Source organism: Bos indicus, chromosome 5 (assembly GCF_029378745.1).
Source record: "Bos indicus isolate NIAB-ARS_2022 breed Sahiwal x Tharparkar chromosome 5, NIAB-ARS_B.indTharparkar_mat_pri_1.0, whole genome shotgun sequence".
In the NCBI taxonomy this organism is placed as follows: Eukaryota; Metazoa; Chordata; class Mammalia; order Artiodactyla; family Bovidae; genus Bos; species Bos indicus.
The window spans coordinates 358,798-386,136 of record NC_091764.1 but is presented as its reverse complement, the minus strand read 5'-3'; the positions used below and the strand labels follow the sequence as shown (position 1 = coordinate 386,136).

Here is a 27,339-nt window from a genome sequence, read left to right as displayed (position 1 = left end):
AATGGGGGAAGACAGAAGACTACCTTATGGTAAAGAATTTTTTTTTTTTTTTTAATCCAGGCTCCACATCGGCTATCACTTTAAATATCCACATATGTAAATAACCACAGATCTTCCAATGGTTATGAGAGCTAACACTGCTGTTGGTGACAACCAGATGCTTCAGGAACTAGTGTGAGAGGCAGTAGCTACACAGGAGCCAGAATGAGTGGGCCTGTGTGACAGTTCCATCAGTTCTGATCTGTGTGTCCTGGAGCAAATCACTTAACCTTCCGGTATTTCAGTTTCTCCATCCATAAAATGGACATAATGGTAGCATCATTGGGATGTTTGAAAGATTATATTGCGGACTTTACATAATGTACTTTAGAGAAAGAAATGGCTCCAGTATTGCCAGAAGGAAACCCGCTCCAGTATTCTTGCCTGGAGAATCCCATGGACAGAGGAGCCTGGTGTGCTACTGTTCATGAGGCCACAAAGAATTAGACACGACTGACTAACCACATACATAAACTATTTAGAAGAGGAAGTGATCTAAAGTGAGGCCTGATCCCCTGCCGTGACTCCAGAGCACTCCCGCGCTCACCCTCACAACTCGAATGGAGACTTGACATTCCTGAGGCAACACGAGAGGCTCCCTGAGTTCCCTGTGGTACCTAGAGAGGAATCCCAAGCCTCCCGCCGGAATTTGAGACAAATCATGAGATTCCCCCGTCAACTCGACATGAGGCTGTTTTCTCCTGCAGCTCCTAGAAAGCATTCCCACGTTCCCTCTCAAAACTCGAGAGGAGGCTTGACTCCCTTCATGCAACTCAAGGGGGCCCAGAGATCCCCGTCACAACTCGAGATGAAAGCTGAGTTTCCTGCCACAGCTCGACAAAAGCCCCGTGTGTTCTACATCATCTGGAGATGAGGGCCCATTCCTGCTTCAACTCAAGAGGAATCCCAACTTCCACTCGCACCACAAGAGGAGGTCTGTGTCACCGATTGAATCTCAAGTGGAACCCAGCAGATCCTGCTGCAAGGAAAAAGGAAGCCAAGTTCCCCCTCTGCTCCAGATAAGTCCTGATTCCCCTGCACTGGCTCCAATGGATCACTGAGTATCTCCTCACAAAAGGATGGGAGGCCTGTCACCCCTGCCTATCCTCTTGAAAAAGCCCCAAATCCCTGCCTGAACTCGACCAGAGGCCTGAAACCCCTTTGATAACACGAGAGGAATGCAGAGTTCCATGCCTCAACAACAGACGAGCACTGATTTCCTAGCTGAACCTTGACAGGAAGCCCGAGATCCCGGTCACAGCCAGAGAGGAACAATGAGTTTCCCGACTGAATTCTAGACACGGCCCTATTCGCCAGCAGCAACTCGAGAGGAATACAGATGTGCCCTTTGCAACTTGAAAAGAGACCTGACTTCTCTGAGGCAACACGAGTGGGTCCCTGAAGTCCCCATCACAACTTGAGAGGATCCCCAAGCTTCCCGCCACAACTTAAGAACAACCACGAGGTTCTCCCCTCAACGCGAGATGAGGCCCTTTTCCAAAGCAGTGTCTGGAGAGAAACCCCGCGTTCCCTCTTGAAATGCAAAAGGCTACTTGACACCATTGAGGCAACTCAGGAAGGCCCCCGAGATACCCGTCCCCACTTGAGAGGAACAAGAGTTTCCCACCACATCTTAAGAAGAGCCCCATTGTCCCCTCCTCATCTTGAGATGAGGATCCATTCCCCTTCTTTGCCTGTAAAGGAATCCCGACGTTCCCGTTGCACCTCAGGAAGAGGCCGGTCTCACCTTGAAACTCGAGAGGAACTCCAGGGGTCGTGCCACCATTTGAAAAGACCCTGATGTCCCCATCCACTCGAGATAATGCCTCATTCCCCTGCAATGACTCGAATGTTACCAGGACATTCATGACATATCAACTCACGACATGAAGGGAGGACTGAGAGCCCCGTGACGCCTCTAGAAATAGCCAGAGATCCCTGCCTGCACTCGACAGGAGGCCTGACACCCCTTTACCACCTCAAGATGAAAGTGGAGTTCCATTATGCAACACGAGACTACATGTGACTCCCCAGTGGAATCTCCATAGGGACCCTGAGATCCCTGTCAAAGCTGGAGAGGAACACTGAGTTCCCCACCTCTACTAGAGATGAGGCCCTAGCCGCCTGAACCAACTCGAGTGGAATCCCTAGAGGCCCCTCACAACTCGAAAGGATTCCTGACTTCACAGAGACAACATGAGAGGCTCCCTCAGGTTCCCGTGGCAACTTGAGGGAACCCATACTTCCTGCCGCAACTCGAGAAACACCTTGAGATTCCCCCTTCCATGCGAATTGTGGCCTGATTCCACTGCCGTGACTCCAGAGCACTCCCGTGCTCGCCCTCGCAACTCAAATGGAGACTTGACTTTCCTGAGGCAACAGGAGAGGCTCCCTGAAGTCCCCGTGGTACCTGAAGAGGAATCCCAAGCCTCCAGTCGCAACTCGAGACAAACCACCAGATTCCCCTGTCAACGCGAGATGAAGCCTTTTTCTCCTGCAGCACCTCAAGAGCAATCCCAAGTTCCCTCTCAAAACTTGAGAGGAGGCTTGACTCCCTTCATGCAAATTAAGAGGGCCCAGAGATCCCCGTCACAACTCGAGATGAAAGCCGAGTTTCCTGCCACAAGTAGAGAAGAGCCCTGTGTTTCCCACCTCATCTGGAGATGAGGGCCCATTCCCTGCTTCAACTCGAGAGGATTCCCAACATCCGCTCACACCACAAGAGGAGGCCTGTGTCACTGCTTGAATCTTGAGTGGAACCCTGCGGATCCTGCTGCAAAGAAAAAGGATGCCTAGTTCTCCCTCCGCTCCAGGTAAGTCCTGATTCCCCTGCATTGGCTCCAAAGGAACACCGAGTATCCCCTCACAACAGGGTGCGAGGCCTGTCGCTCCTGCCTATCCTCTTCAAAAAGCCCAAATTCCCTGCCTGAACTCGACTGGAGGCCTGACACTCCTTTGACAACTCGAGAGGAATGCAGAGTTCTATGCCTCAACACCAGATGAGGCCTGACTCTCTAGTTGAACCTTGATAGGAGATCCCGGTCACTGCTGGAGAGGAAAACCGATTTTCCCGACTGAACTCTAGACACGGCCTTATTCGCCAGCAATGACTCGAGAGTAAACCCGACGTGCCCCTCGCAACTTGAAAAGACAACTGACTTCTCTGAGGCAACAGGAGCGGGTCCCTGAGGTCCCTGTAGCAACTCAAAAGGAACCACGAGATTCTCCCCTCAACGTGAGATGAGGCCCTTTTCCAGACCAGTGTCTCGAGAGAAACCCCACGTTCCCTCTTGAAACGTGAAAGGATACTTGACACCCTTGAGGCAACTCAGGAAGGTACCCGATATACCCATCCCCACTCGAGAGGAACACCAAGTTTCACACCACAACTCAAGAAGAGGCCCGTTTTCCCCCTCCTCAACTCGAGATGAGGGCCGATTCCCCTGTTTCGTCGGGAAAGGAATCCCGACGTTGCCGTTGCAACTCAGGAGGAGGGAGGTCTCACCTTGAAACTCGAACGCATCCCCAGGAGTCGTGCCTCAATTCCAAAAGACCCCGATTTCCTCATCCACTCCACATAAACCTGATTCCCCTGCGCGGGCTTGACTGGAACCCTGCGGATTGCCTCAAAACATGAAGGGAGGTGTGACAGTCACGTGGCACCTTGAGAAAAAGCCCCAGACCCCTGTGTCCACTCGACAGGAAGCCTGACAACTCTTCTACACCTTGAGAGGGAAGCAGAGTTCCATGTTTCCACATGAGACGAGGCCTGACTCCCCTGTTAAAACTCCATAGGAACCCTGAGGTCCACGTGAGAACTGGAGAGGAATACTGAGGTTCCAGCCTCAACTCGAGATGATGCCCTATGAGCCTGCACCGCTGGGAGAGGAGTCCCAAGAGGCCCCTCGCAACTCAAATGGAGACTTAATGTTCCTGAGGCAACATGAGTGGGTCCCTGAGGTCCCCGTCGCAACTCAAGAGGTACTCCAAGTTTCCTGCTGCAACTCGAGAAAACCCATGAGAGTCTCCCCTCAACACAAGATGTGGCCTCTTTCTGCTGCAGCATCTCGAGAGAAATCCCACCTTCCCTCTTGAGCTTCGAAAGGGTGCTTGACACTCTTCAGGCAAATCAAGAAGTTCCCCGACATACCCGTCTGCACTCAAGAGGAACACCGAGTTTCCTGCCACAACTCAAGAAGAGCCCCATTTTCCCCTCCTCATCTCGAAATGAGGGTCCATTCCCCTGCTTCATCTGCAAAGGAATCCTGACGTTCCCATCGCACCTCAGGATGAGGCCGGTCTCACCTTGAAACTCGAGAGGAACTCCAGGGGTCATGCCACCCTTCGAAAAGACCCTGATGTCCCCGTCCACTCGAGATAAGGCCTCATTCCCCTGCAACGACTTGAATGTCACCCCGAGTATCAACTCACAACACGGAGGGAGGACTGAGAGTCCCGTGGCGCCTCTAGAAATAGCCCCAGATCCCTTCCTCCACTCGACAGGAGGCCTGACACCCATTTTCCACCTCGAGAGGAAAGTGGAGTTCCATGCCCCAACACGAGACAATGTCTGACTCCCTAGTCGAATCTCCATAGGGACTATGAGATCCCTGTCAGAGCTGGAGAGGAACCCTGAGTTTCCCACCGTGACTCGAGACAAACAACGAGATTCCCCAGTTAATGCGATATGAGGCCCTTTTCTTCTACAGCGCCTCGAGAACAATCCCAAGTTCCCTCTCAAAACTCAAGAGGAGGCTTAACTCCGTTCATGCAACTCAAGGGGGCCCAGAGATCCCTGTCACAACTCAAGATGAAAGCCCAGTTTCCCGCCCCAATTCGACAAGAGCCCCGTGTGTCCCACCTCATCTGGAGATGAGGGCCCATTCTCAGCTTCAACTCAAGAGGAATCCCAACTTCCCCTTGCACCACAAGAGAAGGCCTGTGACACCCATTGAATCTCAAGTGGAACCCTGTGGATCCTGCTGCAAGGAAAAAGGATGCTGAGTCCCCCCTCTGCTCCAGATAAGTCCTGATTCCCCTGCACTGGCTCCAATGGAACACCGAGTATCCCCTCACAACATAATGGGAGGCCTGGCGCCCCTGCCTATCTTCTTGCAAAAGCCCAAATTCCCCGCCTGAACTCGACCAGAGGCCTGACACCCCTTAGACAACTCTAGAGGACTGCACAGTTCCATGCCTCAACACAAGACGAGGCCTACCTGCCCTGTTCAAACTCCACACAAAGCCCGAGATTGATGTCAGAAATGGTGAGGAACCCTGAGGTTCCCGCCTCAAGTCGAGATGAGGCCCTATTCATCCTTGCAGCAACCTTGAATTTCCTGCCTCAATTCGAGATGAGGCCCTAGCCGCCTGCACCAACTCTAGAGGAATCCCGAGAGGCCCCTCACACCTTGAAAGCATTCCTGACTAACCAGAGACCACATGAGAGGCTCTCTCAGGTCCCCGTGGCAACTCGGGGGAACCCAAACTTCCTTCTGCAACTGGAGAAACACCTTGAGATTTTCCGTTCCATGCGAATTGAGGCCTGATTCACCTGCCATTACTCCAGAGCATTCCCGCCCTCCCCCTTGCTATTAGAATGGAGACTTGACTTCCCTGAGGCAACACAAGAGGCTCCCTGAGTTCCCCATGGTACCTGGAGAGGAATCTGAAGCCTCCCACAGCAACTCGAGAAAAACCACGAGATTCCCCTGTCAACGCGAGATGAGGCCGTTTTCTCTTTGATAGGAAGCCCGAGATCCTGGTCCCCGCTGGAGAGGAACACTGAGTTTCCCAACTGAACTCTAGACACGGCCCTATTCACCGGCAATGACTCGAGAGGAATCCTGACGTGCCCCTCACAACTGGAAGACAACTGACTTCTCTGAGGCAACACGAGTGGGTCCCTGAGGTCCCCGTCACAACTCAAGAGGAACCACAAGCTTCTCTCCGCTACTCGAGAACAACCACGAGATTCTCCCCTCAACATGAGATGAGGCCCTTTTCCAGAGCAGTGTCTCGAGAGAAACCCCACATTCCCTCTTGAAATGAGAAAGGATACTTGACACCCTTGAGACAACTCAGCAAGGTCCCTGAGATGCCCATCCCCACTGGAGAGGAACGTCGAGTTTCACACCACAACTCAAGAAGAGCCCCGTTTTCACCCTCCTCAACTCGAGATGAGGATTGATTCCCCTGCTTCATCAGGAAAGGAATCCCAACATTGCCGTCGCCCCTCAGGAGGAGGCCGGTCTAACCTTGAAACTCAAGCACATTCCCAGGAGTCGTGTGTCAATTCGAAAAGACCCCAATTTCCACATCCACTCCAGATATGCCTGATTCCCCTGCACTGACTTGACTGGAACACCGTGGATCAACTCAAAACACGAAGGGAGGTGTGACAGCCCCGTGGCACCTTGAGAAAAAGCCCCAGACCCCTGTGTCCACTTTACAGGAAGCCTGACACCTCTGTTACACCTTGAGAGGGAAGCAGAGTTCCATGTCGCCACATGAGACAAGGCCTGACTTCCCTTTTGAAACTCCACAGGAACCCCGAGATCCATGTCAGAACTGGAGAGGAACCCTGAGGTTCTAGCCTCAACTCGAGATGAGGCCCTATGCCCCTGCACTGATGGGAGAGGAATCCCAAGAGGCCCCTCGAAACTTGAATGGAGACTTGACTTTCCTGAGGCAACACGAGCGGGTCACTGAGGTCCCATCGCAACTCAAGAAAACCCAGGAGAGTCTCCCTTCAATGCGAGATGAGGCTCCTTTCCACTGCAGCGTCTTGAGAGAAATCCCACCTTCCCTCTTGAGCCTCGAAAGGGCACTGGACACCCTTTAGGCAACTCAAGAAGTTACCTGATACACCCGTCTCCACTTGAGAGGAAAACTGAGATTCCCACCACAACTCAAGAAGAGCCCCATTTTCCCCTCCTCACCTCGAGATGAGGGCCCATTCCCCTTTTTCGTCTGCAAAGGAATCCCGACTTTCCCGTCGCACCTCAGGAGGAGGCCATCTCACCTTGAAACTCGAGAGGAACTCCGGTGGTCGGGCCACCGTTTGAAAAGACCCTGATGTCCCCACCACTAGAGATAAGGCCTCATTCCCCTGAAACGACTAGAATGTCACCCCAAGTATCAAGTCACAACAAGAATGGAGGATTGAGAGCCCCGTGGGGCCTCTAGAAATAGTCCCAGATCCCTACCTCAACTCGACAGGAGGTGTGACACCCCTTTTCCACCTGGAGAGGGAAGTGGAGTTCCATGCCCCAACATGAGATGACATCTGACTCCCCAGTGGGATCTCCATAGGAAACCCAAGATCCCTGTCAGAGTTTGAGAGGAACCTTGAATTTCCTGCCTCAATTCGAGATGGGGCCCTAGTCCCCTGTACCAACTCAAGAGGAATCCCTTGAGGCACCTCACACCTTGAAAGCATTCCTGACTTCCCAGAGACCACATGAGATGTTCCCTCAGGTCCCCGTGGCAACTCAAGGGAACCCAAACTTCCTGCCACAACTCGAGAAACACCTTGAGATTCCCACTTCCACGTGAATTGAGGCCTGATTCACCTGCCATTACTCCAGAGCACTCCTGTGCTCCCCTTCGCAACTCAAATGGAGACTTGACTTCCCTAAGGCAACACGAGAGGCTCCCTGAGTTCCCCGTGGTACCTGGAGAGGAGTCCCAAGCCTCCCACCGCAACTCGAGAAAAACCATGAGATTCCCCCATCAACGTGAGAAGAGGCCATTTTCTCCTGCAGCGCCTTGAGAGCAATCCCAAGTTCCCTCTTAAAATTCAAGAGGAGGGTTGACTCCCTTCATGCAACTCAAGGGGGCCCAGAGATCCCTGTCACAACTCAAGATGAAAGCCGAGTTTCCCACCACAAGTAGAGAAGAGCCCTGTGTTTCCCACCTCACCTGGAGATGAGGCCCCATTCCCTTCCTCAACTCAAGAGGAATCCCAACTTCCGCTCACACCACAAGAGAAAGCCTGTCTCACCTACTGAATCTCGAGTGGAACCCCGCAGATCCTACTTGAAGCAAAATGGGAGGCCAAGTTCCCCCTCAGCTCGAGATAAGTCCTTATTCCCCTGCACTGGATCCAATGGAACACCGAGTATCCCCTCACAAAAGGATGGGAGGCCTGTCTCCCCTGCTGATCTCTAGAAAAAGCCCAAATTCCCCGCATGAACTCGACTGGAGCCCTGACCCCGCCTTTGACAACTCGAGAGGAATGCAGAGTTCCATGCCTCAACACCAGATGAGGCCTGACTCCCTAGCTGAACCTTGATAGGAAGCCCGAGATGCCTGTTGCCACCGGAGAGGAACACTGAGTTTCCCGACTGAACTCTAGACACGGCCCTATTTGCCGGCAGTGACTCGAGAGGAATCCTGACGTGCCCCTCGCACCTCGAAAAGAAACCTGACTTCTATGAGAGAACACGAGCGGGTCCCTGAGTTCCCCATTGCAACTCAAGAGGAACCCCATGTTTCCTGCTGCAACTTGAGAAAAAACACGAGATTCTCCCCTCAATGTGAGACTAGGCCCTTTTCCAGAGCAGTGTCTCGAGAGAAATCCCGCATTCCCTCTGGAAATGTGAAAGATGTTCCCTCCTGACACCCTTGATGCAACTCAGGAAGTTCCCGGACATTCCTGTCCCCACTCAAGAGGAAAACAAAGATTCCCGGCACACCTCAATCTGAGCCCCTTTGCCACTCCACATCTCAAGATGGGGGTCAATTCCCCTGCTTTGTCTGGAAAGGAATCCCAATGTTCCCATTGCACCTCAAGTGGAGGCCGGTCTCATATTGAAACTCGACAGGAACCCTAGTGGGTCTTGCCACTATCCCAAAGACATCGATTTCTACATCCACTCCAGATAAGGCCTGATGCCCCGGCACCGATTCGAATGTAACCCTGAGTATCGAGACCCAATATGAAGTGGCACTGACACCCCGGGTGCAACCTCCAGAAAAAGCCGCAGGTTCCAAATCCAACTCGACAAGAGGCCTGACACCCCATTCACAGCTTGAGAGGCAAGCCAAGTTCCATGCCTCAACACAAGATGAGGCCTATCTCCCCTGTTCAAACTCCACACAAACCCCGAGATTGATGTCATAAATGGAGAGGAACCCTGAAGTTCCTGCCTCAACTCAAGATGAGGCCCTATTCATCACTGCAGCAACGCGAGAGGAATCCCGAGGTGCCCCTCACACCTCGAAAGATCTGACTTCCCTGAAGAGACATGAGCAGGTCCCCCATGTCCACACACAACTTGAGTGGAACCCTAAGGTTCCTGCCATTACTCCACAAAAACCACAAAATTCTCCCCTCCACAGGAGATGAGGCCCTTTTACGCTGCAGCATTTCCCAAGAAATCCCACGTTCCCTCTTGGAACTCGAAAGGGAACTTGACACCCTTTACGAGACCCCAGAAGCTTCCCGAGATACCCGTTCCCACTGGAGAGCAACACTGAGTTTCCCACCACAACTCAAGATGAGCCCCGTTTTCCCCTCCTCAACTCGAGATGAGTGTCAATTCCCCTGCTTCGTCTGGAAAGGAATGCCAACATCAACGTCGCACCTCAAGCAGAGGCCGGTCACTACTTGAAACTGGAAAGGAACCCGGTGGTCTTGCCACAGTTTGAAAGACATGGATATTCCCATCCAGTCGAGATAAGGCCTGATTCCCTTGCACCTATTCGAATAGAACCCTGAGAATCAACTCACAACATGAAGGGAGGACTGATACCCCAGTTGCAAATTTGAGAAAAGCCCCAGGTCCCCAATTCAACTCAACTGGAGGCCTGAAACCTCTTTTACAGCTCGAGAGGAAAGCAGAGATCCATGCCTCAACACAAGTCGAGACTTGACTCTGTGTTTGAAACTTCGGACACACACCCGAGATCCTCGTCAAAACAGGGAGGAAACCTGAGGTTCCCGTTTCAACTGCAGATGAGACCCTCTTCCATTGCACTGACCCCAGAGGAATCCCGAGAGGCCACTCACAACATGAAATGAATCCTGACTTCCCATAGGCATCATTGAGAAGCTCCCTGAGGTCACCTTTGCAACTCGAGGGAACACAAAGTGTCTTGCCGCAACTCGAGATAGACCTCGAGATTCACTCTTGAATGCGCATTGAGGCCTGATTCCCCTGCCGTGACTCGAGAGCAATCCAGCGCTCTCCCTCACAACTCGAATGGAGACTGGACTTCCCTTGGGACAAGAGACTCTCCCTGAGAACCCGTTGTAACTCGAAACACCATACTTCCTGCCACAACTCAAGAAAAACCAAGAGATACCCCCGTCATCGCCAGATGAGGACCTATTTCCTGCAGAGCCTAGAGTGCAATCCTGAGTTCCCTCTTAAAGCTGCATAGAAGGCTTCACTCCCTTTAGGCCACTCCAAAGGCTCCAAGAGATTCGCGTTGCATCTCAAGAGGAGAGCAGTGTTCTTTGCTTCAACTCGAGATGAGGCCTGACTCCTCAGGTGAACCTTGAACACAACCCTGAGATCCCTGTCACCACTGGAGAAGAACACGGAGTTTATGGACACAAGTCTAAATGAGGCCTATTTCCACTGCAGTGACTTGCGAGGAATCCCGAGGTGCCCGTCACAACTCGAAATGAGACCTGACTTGCCTGAGGCAATAAGATTGGGACACTAAGGTTCACGTAGCAACATGAGAGGAACCCCAAACTTCCCGCCAAGCCTCGAAGAAAACCACGGTATTCTCCCCTCAACACGAGATAAGGCCCTTTCCCACTGCAGTGTCTCAAGAGAAATCACACGTTCCCTCTTGAAACTCGAAGTGGTAATCGACACCCTTTAGGCAACTCCAGATTCTGTGACATACCCGTCCCCACTCGAGAGGAACACCGAGTTTCCCGGCACACCCCAATCGGAGCCCCTTTGCCCCTCCTCATCTCGAGATGAGGGTCGATTTCCCTGTTTTGTCTGGAAAGGAATCCCGACATTCCGGTTACAGCTCAAGAGGAGGCCGGTCTTACATTGAACCTTGACAGGAACCCTCTAGGGTGGTGCCAGAATCCCAAAGACACCGATTTCCCCATCCACTCGAGATAAGGCCTGATGCCCCTGCACCGATTCGAATGGAACACTGAGTATCGACTCACAACACGAAGGGGCATTGACACCTCAGTTGCATCTTCCAGAAAAAGCCGCAGGTTCCAAATTCAACTCGACAAGAGGCCTGACGCCCCATTCACAAATCCAGAGGCAAGCCAAGTTCCATGCCTCAACATAAGACCAGATCTGCCTCCCCTGCTCAAACTCCACAGAAAAACTGAGATCAATGTCAGAAATGGAGAAGAACCCTGAGGTTCCCACCTCAGCTTGAGAGGAGGCCCTACTCATCCCTGCAGCAACGCGAGAGGAATCCCGAGGTTCCCATGGCAGACAGCAGATTTGACATCCCTGAGGAAACACGAACATGTCCTCCAAGTCCCCATGGAACTCGAGAGGAACCCTAAGCTTCCCGCCACAACTCCACAAAAACTACGAAATTCTCCCCTCCACACGAGATGAGGCCCTTTTACACTGCAGTGTTTTCCAAGAAATCTCACGTTCCCTCTTGGAACTCAAAAGGGAACTTGACACCTTTTATGAAACCCCAGAAGCTTCCCGAGATACCCGTTCCCACTCGAGAGGAATGCTGAGTTTCTGGCCAAAGCTCCAGAAGAGCCCTTTTTCCCCTTCTCAACTCGAGATGAGGGACGATTCCCCTGCTTCATTTGGAAAGGAATGCCGACGTCCCTGTCGCTACCCAAGAGGAGGCCGGTCTCAAGTTGAAATTGGACAGGAACTCGGGGTCTTGCCACAGTTGGAAAGACACGGATTTCCCCATCCACTCGAGATAAGGCCTGATTGCCTTGCACCGATACGAACGGAACCCCGAGAATCAAATCACAACATGAAGGGAGGCCTGATAACCCGGTTGCAAATTCGAGAAAAGGAACAGGTCCCCAGTTCAACTCGAATGGAGGCCTAAAACCTCTTTTACAGCTCGAGAGGAAAGCAGAGTTCCATGCCTCAGCACAAGTCGAGACCTGACTCCCTGTTTGAAACTGCAGACACACACTGAGATCCACATCAGAACATGAGAGGAACCCTGAGTTTCCCATCTCAACCACAGATGAGGCCCTCTTTCATTGCACCGACTCCAGAGGAATCCAGAGAGGCCCCTTACAACTTGAAAGGATTCCTGACTTCCCATAGGCACCATGAGAAGCTCCCTGAGGTCACCGTCACACCGCAAGGGAACCCAAAGTTTCCTGCGTCAACTCGAGAAAGACCTCAAGATTCCCCCTTCAGTGCAAATTGAGGCCGGATTCCCCTGTGGTGACTTGAGAGCAATCCCGCACTTCCCCTCCCAACACAAATGGAAACTGGACTTCCTTGAGGCAATAAGAGAGGCTCCCTGAGTTCCCCGTTGTAACTCGAGAGAAAAGCCAAACTTCCCGCCGCACCTTGAGAAAAACCAAGAGATTCCCCTGTCATCGCCAGATGAGGCCCTTCTTTTCCTGCAAGGCCTAGAGAGCAATCCTGAGTTCCCTCTTAAAACAACATAGGAGGCTTGACTCCCTTTTGGCCACTCAAAGGGCTCCAGGAGATACCCGTCGCAACTGGACAGGAGATCAGAGTGCTTTGCTTCAACTCGAAATGAAGCCTGACTCCCCAGGTGAACCTTGAAGACAACCCTGAGATCCCTGTCGCCAATGGAGAGGAACACGGAGTTTCTGGACACAAGACTAGATGCGGCCTATTTCCCTTGTAGTGACTTACGAGGAATCCCCAGGCGCCCGTCACAACTTGAAATGAGACCTGACTTCCCTGAGGCAATAGGTTTGGGACACTGAGGTCCACGTCACAACTCGAGAGGAACCTGAAACTTCCCACCAAGCCTCGAGGAAAACCAGAGGATTTTCCCCTCAACACGAGATGAGGCCCTTTCCCACTGCAGCATCTCGAGAGAAATCCCACATTCCCTCTTGATTCTCAAAACGGTACTCGACACCCTTTATGCAACTCCAGAAGTTCCAGGACATACTCATCCCCATTCGAGAGGAACACCTAGTTTCCCAGCACAACCCAATCTGAGCCCCTTTGCTCCCCGTCATCTCGAGATGAGGGTCGATTTCCCTGCTTTGTCTGGAAAAGAGTCCAGACGTTCCCATTACAGCTCAAGAGGAGGCCGGCCTCACATTGAACCTCGACACAAACCATTGTGGGTGGTGCCAGAATCCCAAAGACACCGATTTCCCCATCCACTCGAGATAAGGCCTGATGCCACTGCACCGATTCGAATGGAACACTGAGTATCAACTCACAACACGAAGGGGCACTGACACCTCAGTTGCATCTTCCAGAAAAAGCTGCAGGTTCCAAATCCAACTCAACAAGAGTCCGGACGCCCCATTCACAAATCGAGAGGCAAGCCGAGTTCCATGCCTCAACACAAAACCAGGATTGCCTCCCCTGTTCAACATCCACAGAAACCTCAGATCGATGTCAGAAATGGAGAGGAACCCTGAGGTTCCCACCTCAACTCGAGATGAGGCCCTACTCATCCTTGCAACAATGCAAGAGGAATTCCGAGGTTCCCATTGCAACTCGAAAGCAGATTTGACATCCCTGAGAGAACACGAGCATGTCCCCCAGGTCCCCATGCAACTCGAGAGGAAACCAAAGTTTCCTGCACATCTCCGCAAAAACCAAGAAATTCTGCCCTCCACACGAGATGAGGACCTTTTTTGTTGCAGCGTTTCCCAAGAAGTCCCTGGTTCCATTGTGGAACTCGAAGGGGAACTTGAGACCCTTGATGAAACCACTGGAGCTTCCCGAGATACCCAATCCCACTCTTCAGGAACACTTGAGTTTCTGCCACAACTCAAGAAGAGCCCCGTTTTCCCCTCCTCAACTCGACATGAGGGTCGATTCCCCTGCTTTGTCTGGAAAGGTATAACGATGTCCCCGTCGCCCCTCAAGAGGAGGCCGGTCTCAACTTGAAACTGGAAAGGAACCAGGGGTCTTTCCACAGTTCGAAAGACAAAGATTTCCCCATCCACTAGAGATAAGTCCTGAATCCCTTGTTCCGACTCGAATGGAAATTTGAGAATACAATCACAACACAAAGGGAGGCCTGATAACACGGTTGCAAATTCGAGAAAAACCCCAGGTCCCCAATTCAACTCCACTGGAGGCCTGAAACCTCTTTGACAGCTCGAGAGGAAAGCAGAGTTCCATGCCTCAACACAAGTTGAGACCTGACTCCCTGTTTGAAACTGCAGACACACCCTGAGATCCATGTCAGAACAGGAGAGGAACTCTGAGGTTCCTGACTCAACTGGAGATGAGGCCCTCTTCCATTGCACCAACCCCAGAGGAATCCCAAGAGGCCCCTCACAACTCGAAAGAATTCCTGACTTCCCATAGGCACCATGAGAAGCTCCCTGAGGTCACCGTCACAACTCGAGGCAAACCAGTTTCCCACCGCAACTCGAGAAAGATCTCGAGATTCCCCCTTCAAAGCGAATTGAGGCCGGATTCCCATGCCGTAACTTGAGAGCAATCCAGCACTCTACTTTGCAACTCAAAGGGAGACTGGACTTCCCTGGGGCAACGAGAGAGGCTCCCTGAGTTCCCCGTCGAGAGAAATCCCACACTTCCTGCCGCAACTCGAGAAAAAACAAGAGATTTCCCCGTCATCGCCAGATGAGGCCCTTCTTTTCCTGCAAGGCCTTGAGAGCAATCCCGAGTTCCCTCTCAAAACTCCGTAGGAGGCTTGACTCCTTTTAGCTACTCAAAGAGCTCCAAGAGATACCCGTCGCAACTGGAGAGGAGAGCAGAGTGCATTGCTTCAACTCGAAATGAGGCCTGATTCCCCAGGTGAACCTTGCACACAATCCTGAGATCCCTGTCACCACTGGAGAGGAACACGGAGATTCTGGACACAAAACTAGATGCGGCCTATTTCCCCTGCAGTGACTTGCGAGGAATCCCGATGTGCCTGTCACAAGTTGAAATGAGACATGACTTCTCTGAGGAAATAAGATTGAGACCCTGAGGTCCACATCGCAACTCGAGAGGAACACTAAGCTTTCCACCACAACTCCACAAAAACCATAAAATTCTCCCCTCCATGCGAGATGAGGCCCTTTTATGCTGAAGCGTTTCCCAAGAAATCCCACGTTCACTCTTGGAACCCGAAAGGGAACTTGACACCCTTTATGAAACCACAGAAACTCCCTGAGACCCAACGCTACTGGAGAGGAACACTGAGTTTCCCGCCACAAGTCAAGAAGAGCCCCGTTTGCCCCTCCTCAACTCGAGATGAGGGTCGATGTTCCAGCTTCATCTGGAAAGGAGTAACTATGTCCCTGTCGCCCCTCAAGAAGAGGCTGGTCTCAACTTGAAGCTGGAGAGGAACTGGGGGTCTTTCCACAATTCGAAAGACACGGATATCCCCATCCATTTGAGATAAGCCATGATTCACTTTGTACTGATTCGAATGGAAATTCGAGAATCAACTCACAGCACGAAGGGAGGTCTGATAACCCGGTTGCAATTTCGAGAAAAGCCCCAGGTCCCCAATTCAACTCAACTGGAGGCCTGAAACCTCTTTGACAGCTCGAAAGGAAAGCAGAGTTCCATGCCTCAACACAAGTCGAGACCTGACTCCCTGTTTGAAACTGCACACACCCCGAGATCCACGTCAGAACAGGAGAGGAACTCTGAGGTTCCCGACTCAACTGGAGATGAGGCCCTCTTCCATTGCACCGACCCCAGAGAAATCCCAAGAGGCCCCTCAAACTCGAAAGGATTCCTGACTTCCCACAGGCACCATGAGAAGCTCCCTGAGGTCACCGTCACAACTCGAGGCAACCCAAAGTTTCCTACCACAACTCGAGAAAGACTTCGAGATTCCCCCTTCAATGAAAATTGAGGCCCAATTTCTGTGTGGTGACTAGAGAGCAATCCAGCGCTCCACTTTGCAACTCAAAGGGAGACTGGACTTCCCTGGGGCAACAAGAGGGGCTCCATGAGTTCCCTTCGTAACTCGAGAGAAACCCGAAACTTCCTGCTGCAACTCGAGAAAAAACAAGAGATTCCCCCGTCACGGCCAGATGAGGCCCTTCCTTTCCTGCAGGGCCTAGAGAGCAATCCCGAGTTCCCTCTCAAAACTCCATAGGAGGCTTGAATCCCTTTAGGCCACTCAAAGGGCTCCAGGAGAGACCAATCGCAACTGGACAGGACAGCAGAGTGCTTTGCTTCAACTCAAAACGAGGCCTGACTTCCCAGGTGAACCTTGAACAAAACCCCGAGATCCCTGTCACCACTGGAGAGGAACACGGAGTTTCTGGACACAAGACTAAATGAGGCCTATTTCTTGTGCAGTGACTTGCAAGGAATCCCTAGATGTCCGTCACAACTTGAAATGAGACCTGACTTCACTGAGGCAATAGGTTTTGGACCCTGCAGTCCATTTCACAACTCGAGAGGAACCCCAAACTTCCCTCCAAGCCTCGAGGAAAACAAGTGGATTCTCCACTCAATGCGTGAGGAGGCCATTTCCCACTGCAGCATCTCATGAGAAATCCCACATTCCCTCTTGACACTCGAAATGGTACTCAACACCCTTTTTGCAACTCCAGAAGTTCCACAACATACCTGTCCCCACTCGAGAGGAACACCGAGTTTCCTGGCACACCTCAATCTGAGCCCCTTTGCCCCTCCCCATCTCCAGATGAGGGTCGATTCCCCTGTTTTGTCTGAAAAGAAATCCTGACATTCCTGTCGCACTTCAAGAGGGACCTGGGCTCATCAGGAACTCATCAGGAACTCATCAGGAACCCTCGTGGGTCGTGCCACAATCCCAAAGACACCGATTTTCCCATCCACTCGAGATAAGGTCTGATGCCCCTGCACCAATTCGAATAGTACCCCAAGTATCGAGTCACAACACAAAGGGGCACTGACACCCCAGTTGTATCCTCTAGAAAAAGCTGCAGGTTCCAAATCCAACTCGACAAGAGGCCTGACACCACATTCACAACTCAAGAGGCAAGCTGAGTTCCATGCCTCAACACAAGACCAGGACTGCCTCCCCTGTCCAGACTCTACAGAAAGCCCAAGATAAATGTCAGAAATGGAGAGGAATCCTGAGGTTCCCACCTCTACTTGATAAGAGGCCCTACTCATCCCTGCAGTGATGTGAGAGGAATCCCGAGGTGCCCCTCACAACTCAAAAGCAGATCTGACTTCCCTGAAGAAACACGAGCATGTCCCCCAGGTCCCCATGCAACTCGAGAGAAACGCTAAGATTCCCATTACAACTCCACAAAAACCACGAAATTCTCCCCTCCATGCCAGATGAAGCCCTTTAATGCTGCAGTGTTTCCCAAGACATCCTACGTTCCCTCTTGGAACTTGAAAGGGAACTTGACACACTTTATGAAACACCAGAAGCTTCCCAAGATACCCGTCCCTACTGGAGAGGACCGCTGAGTTTCCTGCCACAAGTCAAGTCCCGTTTTCCCCTGCTCAACACGAGATGAGGGTCGATTCCCCTGCTTGGTCTGTAAAGGAATAACAACGTCCCCATCACCCCTCAAGAGGAAGCCGGTCTCAACTTGAAACTGGAGAGGAACTCGGGGGTCTTGCCACAATTCAAAAGACACGGATTTCCCCCATCCACTTGAGATAAGGCCTCATTGCCTTGCACCGATTCGATTGAAACCCCGAGAATAAACTCACAACATGAAGGGAGTCCTGATACCCTGGTTGCAAATTCGAGAAAAGCCTCAGGTCCCCAATTCAACTCGACTGGAGGCTTGAAACCTCTTTTTACAGCTCAAGAGGAAAGCAGAGTTCCATGCCTCAACACAAGTCGACACCTGACTCCCTGTTTGAAACTGCAGATACACCCTGGGATCCACATCAGAACAGGAGAGGAACCCCGAATTTCCCATCTCAACTGCAGATGAGGCCCTCTTCCATTGCACCGACCCCAGAGGAATCCCGAGAGGCCCCTCACAACTCGAAAGGATTCTTGACTTCCCATAGGCACCATGAGAAGCTCCCTGAGGTCACTGTCGCAACTCGAGGGAACCCCAAGTTTCCTACCGCAACTCGAGAAAGACCTCAAGATTCCCCCTTCAACGTGAATTGATGTCTGATTCCCCTGCCGTGACTCAAGAGCAATCCCACATTCCCCCTTCCAACTCGAATGGAGACTGGACTTCCCTGGGGCAACAAGAGAGGCTCCATGAGTTCCCCATCGTAACTCGAGAGAAACCCCAAACTTCCCACCGCAAGTGGAGATAAACCATGAGATTCCCCCGGCATCGCCAGATGAGGCCCTTCTTCTGCTTCAGGGCCTAGAGAGCAATCCTGAGTTCCCTCTCGAAATTCCATAGGAGGCTTGACTCCCTTTAGGCCACTCAAAGAGCTCCAGCAGATTCCCGTTGCAACTGGAGAGGAGAGCAGAGTGCTTTGCTTCAACTTGAGATGAGGTCTGACTCCCCAGGTGAACCTTGAATGCAATCCCGAGATCCTTGTTGCCACTGGAGAGGAACACGGAGTTTCTGGACAGAAGTCTAGATGAGGCCTATTTCCCCTGAAGTGACTTGTGAGGAATCCCGAGGTGACCATCACAACTCGAAATGAGACCTGACTTCCCTGAGGGAATACGAGTGGGACCTTGAGGTCCATGTTGCAACTCATTAGGAACCCGAAACTTCCCGCCAAGTCTCAAGGAAAACCAGAGGATTCTCCCTTCAATGCGAGATGAGGCCGTTTCCCACTGCCGCGTCTTGAGAGAAATCTGACTTTTCCTCTTGAAACTCAAAATGGTACTCAACACTGTTTATGCAACTCCAGAAGTTCCGCGACATACCTGTCCCCACTCTAGAGGAATACCGAGTTTCCTGGCACACCTGAATCTAAGCCCCTTTGCCCCTCCTCATCTCGAGATGAGCGTCGATTCCCCTGCTTTGTCTGGAAAGGCATCCCGACATTCCTGTCGCCCTTCAAGAGGATGCCGGTCTCACACTGAAACTCGACAGGAACCCTCGTGGGTCATGCCACAATCCCAAAGACACTGATTTCCCTATCCACTCCAGATAAGGCCTGATGCCCCCGCACTGATTCGAATGGAACACCGAATATCATGATTAAACATGAATAAACATTAAAAGCATCTTTAGTGAAAAATATCCATATAGAGAAGTCCTCGCAGATCCCATTTTCACTATGTCTTCTTTAAATCCATCAAGTTTGTCCAAATCACTGAAAATCTCAGTAACACTCTTTAAAAAAAAAAAAAGATGGGAAGAAAAGATATATTCATACAATTGAAAAATTGCTGAAAGGGTAGTGTGGCGGTGGATTAATTTATACTGTAGAAACCATATGATTTCCTTATTTTGGAGATTATGTGCTGGTTTTGCAGGAGAATGCACCCATTTTGGATAAAACACATAGAGTATTTTAGATGATGTGGCAAATGCGAGCACTTTTTCCCATTACTAGGGGTTTTCTGTACATTTTAAATTCCTGGAAAGTAAATTATGTTTCAAAACAAACTAGTCAATACCATAAAAGAAAATCAGATTAGACAGGCATGAAACTTTCCTACACAGGTAAAGACTTACCCAGACGAAGTTCAAGGGAAGCTGTGATTGATGCTCATTGCCCTTGAAGGAGTCCACATGGAATGAAGAAGTACTGTGGGAAGTCTATTAGTAACCACCATGCCTTGGGTCCTCTGGATGACCTATTGCAGGAGAAACAGATTTTACAAATAAAAATTTCCCCATAACTTCACAAAAAGTTGTTAGACTACATTCAGTAAAGTTGAATAATTTCTGATCAATTTACAATCATATAAAATACTACAACTTACAATCCCAATCAATATACAAAAATCACTTGCGTTTCTATACACTGATAACAAAAAAATTGTTAAAAAATTGTTTTCAGGAAAAAAATTAAGAAAATCCCACTTGTAATTGCATCCAAAAGAATAAAACATCTAGCAACAAACTTAATCAAGGACATAAAAGACCTGTAGTCAGAAAACTAGAAAGCACTCATAAAGAAACCAAAGAAAACACAAATAAACAGAAAACTATTCCACACTCACACACTGGAACAATGAGGAATTAAAATGTCCATTCCAACCAAAGCCATCAACAAATACACTGACTGCAATCACAAAATAATATTCAATGGCTTTTTTCACGAAATATAAATATTCCTAATATTAGGCTGCTAATATTGAACAGGACCTTAAACAGCCAAGAAGACTCTGAGAAAGAAGAACACAGCTGGAGGCATCTTCCTCTCCAACTTCAAACTACATCACGTACCTGTAGTAACCACCACAGTGAGGAACTGGCAGGAACACAGACACATGGACTCCAGGAAAGAATAGAGAGCCCAGGAATAAACCCACATGTACGTGGTCAATTAATGAAAACCAAACCAGGAACGAGCAAAGAGTCTTCTTAAGAAACAGTGACAGGAAAACTGGCCACCTACTCGGAAGAACACCAGTGAAGGTCATCCTCTAGACCATTTAACAGAAATCGAACTGAAAATCTGCCATTTTGCACATGGAGCTCTTCCCCCGCCACCCCCCGAGTCCTCTGAGACGGACCTCTGGTCAGCGCTCAGCTCAACACAGGAAACGTCTACTTCGTCCTCATTTTTCCTTCTTGCCTTTCCTTCTCGCCTCCCTGCTGGCAGGCACTGAGGCAACCCCGCTCCTCTCAGCCGGGACGCAGCCCCGTTACCCGGGAGCCCGAGCCCTGAGGGCCCTGAGGAGACAAAGCTTCCACCAGAGAAGAGCGGGCAGCCCTGTGCTCGCAGACTTCAGAGGGCTCACCCAGAAGCAGCTCTGCTGTGAGCCTTCAGACTGGAAGCCCAAAATGAAATGGAGCAGAATAGCTCCATGACCCTCCTCAAAACACAGCTAAGGAACAATCAGAGCCTGTATGGAATACAGACATAAAAAGGAATACATTTGAGTCAGTTCTAATGAAGGGGATGAACCTAGAGTGTATTAAACAGGGAAGTCAGTCAGAAAGAGAAAAACATGGAATCGAGAAGGATGGGTCTGACGAATCTGTTCACATAGCAGCAGCGGAGATGCAGACATAGAGAACAGACTTACAGACAAGTGTGGGGAACAAGAGGGAGAGGGTGAGATGAATGGAGAGAGGAGCATGGATGCATGTACACCAACATTTGTAAATAGACAACCAGTGGGAATTTGCTGTATGACTCAGGGAACTCAAACTGGGGCTCTGTAATAACCTAGAAAGATGGGGATGAATGGAATGTGGAAAGGAGATTCAAGAGTGAGGGGACACATATACATCTATGGTTAATTCATGTGGATGTATGACAAATCAAACCAATATTGTAAAGCAATGATCAATCAACTAAAAATAAATAACTGTTTAAAAAATATATGAGATGAACAGAAACACGAACTTTGCAACTAACACCGTAATTAAAAAAAAAAAAAAAAACTATACAATTTTAGAAAACAACAAAGGATCTACATGATCTTTGGTCTGGTGATGAGTTCTAACACACAACAAAAAAAGCCAACTTACCAAATTAGGAATATAAATTATATAAAACATTGACTTTTACAATTTTATACATTTACTCTGTGAAGGACCTTATTCGAGAGAACCCAAAGACAAACTGTTAAATGAACCACTGACCACTCACCCTTGCCAGGCAACAGAAAAGAGAAAACACTTACAGGAGTCATGTTACAACAGGAGATCCTGGTAAGGAACAAGGAACTAACAAGCTACCACCAACCAGGATTCTGGAGAGGTCAAAAAGAGATGGGAGACTGCAGTCCAGAGGTCCTACCAACTTCTCAGGATCCTCCTCGCTGGAATCCATCTCGGCTGAGTGATGCATGTGCCCCCAGGAAGGATCCCAATTCGGAATGACTGGAAAGAGGCAAACCAGAAAATAACCCAATGACCATAAACCCTAAGACGGTGAGCCGCGTGGCAGAGCAGTTTTCTCCATTTCCCTCACCCGCCTGCCCTCCACCCCGGCAGCCTTTCCCAATGAAGTCTCTCGCTTGGACGGCACTCCTCTCCTCGGACAACTCATTTCCAAGTGTCAGACAAGAATCCACTCTCAAGCCCTGGAAGGGATCCCCCTTCCTTCATCAAAACCACAAGCCAGGAGAAAATATCTTCCAAATGCTACCTTGTAGAGAAGGCAATGGCACCCCCTCCAGTATTCTGGCCTCAGAAATCCCGGGGGCAGAGGAGCTTGGTGGGCTACAGTCCAACAGCAGGGCATTTCTGAAGGGAGGAAACAATCCCAGGGAAGCTGAGGCGTTCGCCAAAGGCCTCAGAGCTTTGGATGGCACAGCCAGAACTGTGGCTGAGGACTCCCAGCGGCCAGCCCTCTTGATCCTGGCCTCTCTCATCAGGTACATGTGTGGACAACTAGAATAAAACATATGCCTGAGGGCTTCCCTGGTGGCTCCGTGGTAAAGAATCCACTTGCCAGTGCTAAAGATGCAGGTGTGATCCCTGTTATGGGAAGATCTCACATGCTATGGAGCCCGTGTGCCACAACTGCTGAGCCTGTGCTTTAGATCCTGGAAGACACAATACCGAGCTCACATACTGCAACCACTGAAGCCCGTGAGCCTGTGCCCCACAACAAGAGGAGCCACTGCAGCGAGAAGCCCAGACACCACTAGTTATGGCCCACGCTCACCAGAACTAGGGAAAAGCCCACACACAAAGATCCAACACAGCCAAAAATAAATACAACTGTTTGCCTTAAAAATGCATATCTGACAAAGAATCTGTACTCAAATTGTCCAAGAACACTAGAGCAAACAAACCCATTCATAATCAGTAAAGATTGAAATAGACACCTGGCCATGGAGGGTACACTGATAGTAAACTATTCTACAGAAACATACTCAGGATACTGGTGGGATGCAAGCACAGCCCCCTTTGGAAGACAGTCTGACAGTTTTTTCAGTAACCACATGGGACAAGCACTGAATTCTATACATGACAAGTGGTGGAAGCCAGGTATCTTACCATTGGAATGGGAAGTTATGGAGAAACAAAAGGAAAGGTTACAAGATCCATGGAGAAATCGTCACAAATTACCTTTAACTGAATATGTTCAAAGGTAAGCTGGAATACATGTATATATTTCCAAGTATTGTCAGCTGAGCATATTTAATTCCTACATGTCTGTTTTGCATATCATTCTCTAATGAAAGGGAACAGGAAAGGTCCCTGGTGGTCCAGTGGTAAAGGATCTGCAGGGAAAACGGGTTCACTCCCTGGTGCTAGAAGATTCCACATGCCGAGGGGCAACTAAGCCCCTGTACAACTATTGAAGTACTTGCATGCTCCAGAGCCCAAGTTCTGCAACCAGAGAAACTGCTGCAATGAGAAGCCATAGCATGGTAACTAGAGGGCATCCTCTGTTCACTACAACTAGACATCTAGCAACAAAGACCCAGCATAGTCAAAAATAATTCAATGTTAAAAAAATAAAAGGACAGAAGTTCTTTGAATAAATGACTGAGATTAGGTGTGAGGCAGTACATATATGAGCCAGGATAATCTTTAAGTATGAGAAAGCAAAGAAAGTAAAGACAACTATCAAGCTGTCCAAACTGATAAAAATGAATGATCACACAGTTTTATCTGTATACACTAGCAAATAATAATCTGAAAAGGAATTTTAAAAAAAAGCAATTGCTTTTCAATAATGTCAAAATTAATAAAATACTTTGCCATGGATATAACAAGGATGACAAGACTGGCACACTGGAAATTATACACGATTGCTGAAAAAATATTCTGAATACATGTACAGATATCCCATAGCGATGGAAAGACTTAAGATGGCAATAACATGGAATGCATCTTCAATCTGAAATGAAGATCCAATATGACTTGATCGCTCAGAGCTTTTGTGTCATAAAGTTTTATTAAAGTATAAAAGAGATAGAGAAAGCTGCTGACATAGACTTCAGATGGGGGCAGTAAGAATACCCACTGCTGGTCTTTAGCCAGATGTTATACAGCCACTAGCAGTCTGCTAAGGAAAGAAAGGCAATGTCTCAGAGAATGGCACCAGGCCCCTCACCCGCAACATGCATTGAGATAACATTGACAGCAGGTGAGTCATCACGGGCCATAAAATGATTGACATGAATCTTGAAGAAAGGCAAATTTCCAGGCAAATATATCATTTCATTAACATAGATTAGGAGAACAAGGTATGAGTAAGACATACTGGTTTGTCAAGTCGGTTCTGAGCCTTTAGGGAGAAATGACCTAAAGACAGAGTCTACCGGAAATACATAGTATATTAACATAGCTTAAGACAAACATTTCCTTATGAAAAAATGCATTGCTTAGCTCAAGGTTTGAGGAAAGTTAAGTTCAGGTGGAGCCAGGAGTCGTCATGGCAACACAGAATTTTCAGAGAAACCTCCTTTTAAATTTGTATTGAGAAGGGGAAAAAAATGTAACACTAGTTTGTTCCCTCCGGATGCTTGAGAGAGAGAGAAAAAAACGTCTGACATTTGCAGCTTCGGTCTGGAGGCTCTCCTTCTGTCTGGAGACCCCCGGCCTTCCTGCCTGTTACCCTCTCAGGGCCTTTAGGAAGCAATACACAAGCTGACCCTAACATACACGTGGAATGACAAGGAACTTCAAAGAGCCAGAACAATCACGTGAGTCTGCAGTTCTAAGGTCCTCTGGTATGCTGTGCTAAGTCGCTTCAGTCACGTCTGACTGTCAGAGCCTGCCAAGCTCCTCTGTCCATGGGAATTTTCCAGACAAGAATACTGGAGTGGGTTGCTGTGCCCTCCTCCAGGGGATCTTTCCAACACAGGGATCTGATTCCTGCATTGGCAGGTAGGTTCTTTACCATTAGCACCACCTGGGGCAAAAGTGCCTAAGCAGAGATCAGGGAAACCCAGTTAGGAGAAGGAACTCAGAGGAAAGGAAATGAGGGAAGGAGACTCTTAGTCACACTCAGAGAAGCCCGGTAGGTAGTTCTGCAGGTGGAAGAGGGGGAGGAAGCAGGCTGGAGCTGTGTAGAAGATGAAAGAGGGAACTAAAGCAGGGGCCCCCAACCTCTAGGATCTAATGCCTGATGATCTGAGGTGGAGCTGATGAAATCATACTAGAAATAATTGTTCAGTCACTCAGCCGTGTCCAATCCTTTGTAGCCCACCAGGCTCCTCAGTCCATTAAATTCTTCAGGCAAGAATACTGGAGTGGGCTGTCATTTCCTTCTCTAGGAGATCTTCCCGACCCAGGGGCTGAACCTGGGTCTCCCGCACTACGGGCAGACTCTTTACCAACGGGGCCACCAGGGAACAAAAATAGAAATAGAGTGCACAATAAATGGATTGCACTTGAAACATCCCAAAACCTTCCCCCACTCCTGTCTGTCAAAAAATTGTCTTCCAAATACACTCTCAAGGTCAAGGAAGGAACTTCAAGTGTACTCAACTGTCCCAGGTTGCCGGCTTAGGGAGATGCAGAAGCAGGGGTGTCCCAAGACATAGAACCTCCCTTGCATGGGGTGCTCAACAGACCTCCGATAGCCTTGGTGATGAAGGGAGAGATTTGTTTCATTTTTTTAAAATATCCTTGTGGAATAAACTGAAAACTCAGCAATTCTCTTACAGTCCTCCTAATAAAATGTTTTCTTTCTTTACTGATCTGTGAGGTACCAACTGTGACAATCACTGTTCTAATATACCTCATAGTGTTGCTGACACTATGGATATAATTATGTGAAATTGAACTTATTCAATAAAAATGATGAAGCATCTGCCCTGTGCCCAGCACTTTCCAAGGGTTGGGGAGTACAGTGAAAATACTCCATAAGATGCACAGCTGGTAGGCACATTCTTTAAAAAAGCCTTTTACATTTCCACCAAGAGTTTATTCTCAATGTCAACACTTGCCAATCAATGACCATGCTGGGTGGGAAGCTCATTAAAAACTCAGGAGCCAGGGTTCCTAGAAGGATATCCCATTCTCCCTTGGACAGTCCTCAACCCTCTCTGGCTCTCAGTTTCCTCATCTGCAAAATCATGGACAACTGACTATAATTCATCCCTGGAACCCAAGCCTATTGAGGGGGAGGGGAAATGTTACTCCAAGGCCTGGAGGAGAGACCAGATTGAAAGAAAAATATGTCATTGCTGGTTTTCAGTCAAACAGACACATACAATGAAGGAAGGAGCCCCTGGCCCTGTGGAATTTGCCTAGGGGTCTAGTCTGGGAAATTCTTACACATCAGGAGATGGCTCTGAGCTGGATTTCCACCAACAAGAACATCCATACAAAGGACAAGCCTGCAGAGCTCTGTGCCCATCAGCCACAGGAAGAGACTGACTCCCGATAGCCAGCAGCATTTACAAGTGACCTCCTAAGGCCTTCACCAAACTACAGGGGCACCTCTGGGTTTTCTGTTTCCCTCACTTTTCTGACTCTTTTCTTAAAAAACGCACATTTCTTCGTAGACTGCCACACTGGAAGGAAAATAGGCCCTCAAATTTTAGACCTCAATTTGCAAAAAACTTGTAGCTTGTTTGTGTGTGTGTGTGTTTTTAAATTAAAGCACCACATAATTTAAAATTTTTACAAGTTCTAATTATTCAGTTCCAAAACACCAAACGTATTGCACAGGGTCCCCATGGAAAGGCGCCCTCTCAGCAGGACAGCCACAGATTCCACCATGAAAGGGCAGCAAGGTGCCCTCCTCCCTTCTTTTCTGCCTGGGTGGCCACCAGATGTTTAAATCCATGCACCCTACTAAATTTCTAGGGTGCAACTGGTGGACCCTTCCCTTTCCCATCCCAGCAGGTGGTCAAGGGCCCGCTGGGCTGCAAAGTGGCAGAAGCAGGGCTGGGCCAGCCGGCTAGAGTAAGGGTTATGAAGTCTCCGTGGGTGAAATCACCAGGCAGGATAAATCCCTTGGACTTCCAGCAAGCACTAGGCTGCTTGGGAAAACCTGCATGGGTCTGAACTTTATGTGAAGGGGTAAAGCAGTAAAGGCCTTGACCCGAAAGGTGAGGCCTTTCCGTGACCTCCAGGTTAGGGGGCTCCGAGACTGTGCCAACAGAGAAAGTGGACTAGGTAGTTCTCTGCTCCACTGAGTCCCAGTTCACTTACCTGTGGTCTGCACCCCTCCACTCTACTCACTGGATGCCGATCGCTGG

The 27,339-nt window shown here is 49.5% G+C and overlaps 1 protein-coding gene across 2 annotated transcripts in view; it reads right to left on the bottom strand.

The window, feature by feature from the left end:
• LOC109558650 (uncharacterized) overlaps positions 1-27,339 on the bottom strand; it is a 67,180-nt gene that overhangs the window by 28,941 nt on the left and 10,900 nt on the right. The window contains exons 2-3 of one of the 2 annotated variants that reach the window (XM_070788803.1): positions 21,966-22,048; positions 19,724-19,845 (exon numbers count right to left, since the gene is read on the bottom strand). In XM_070788803.1, the coding sequence (XP_070644904.1) occupies positions 21,973-22,048 (76 nt within the window). In that variant the 3' untranslated portion in view covers positions 19,724-19,845; positions 21,966-21,972. The remainder of the gene's footprint in view (positions 1-19,723; positions 19,846-21,965; positions 22,049-27,339) is intronic. The other variant, XM_070788802.1, reaches the window with a different exon arrangement.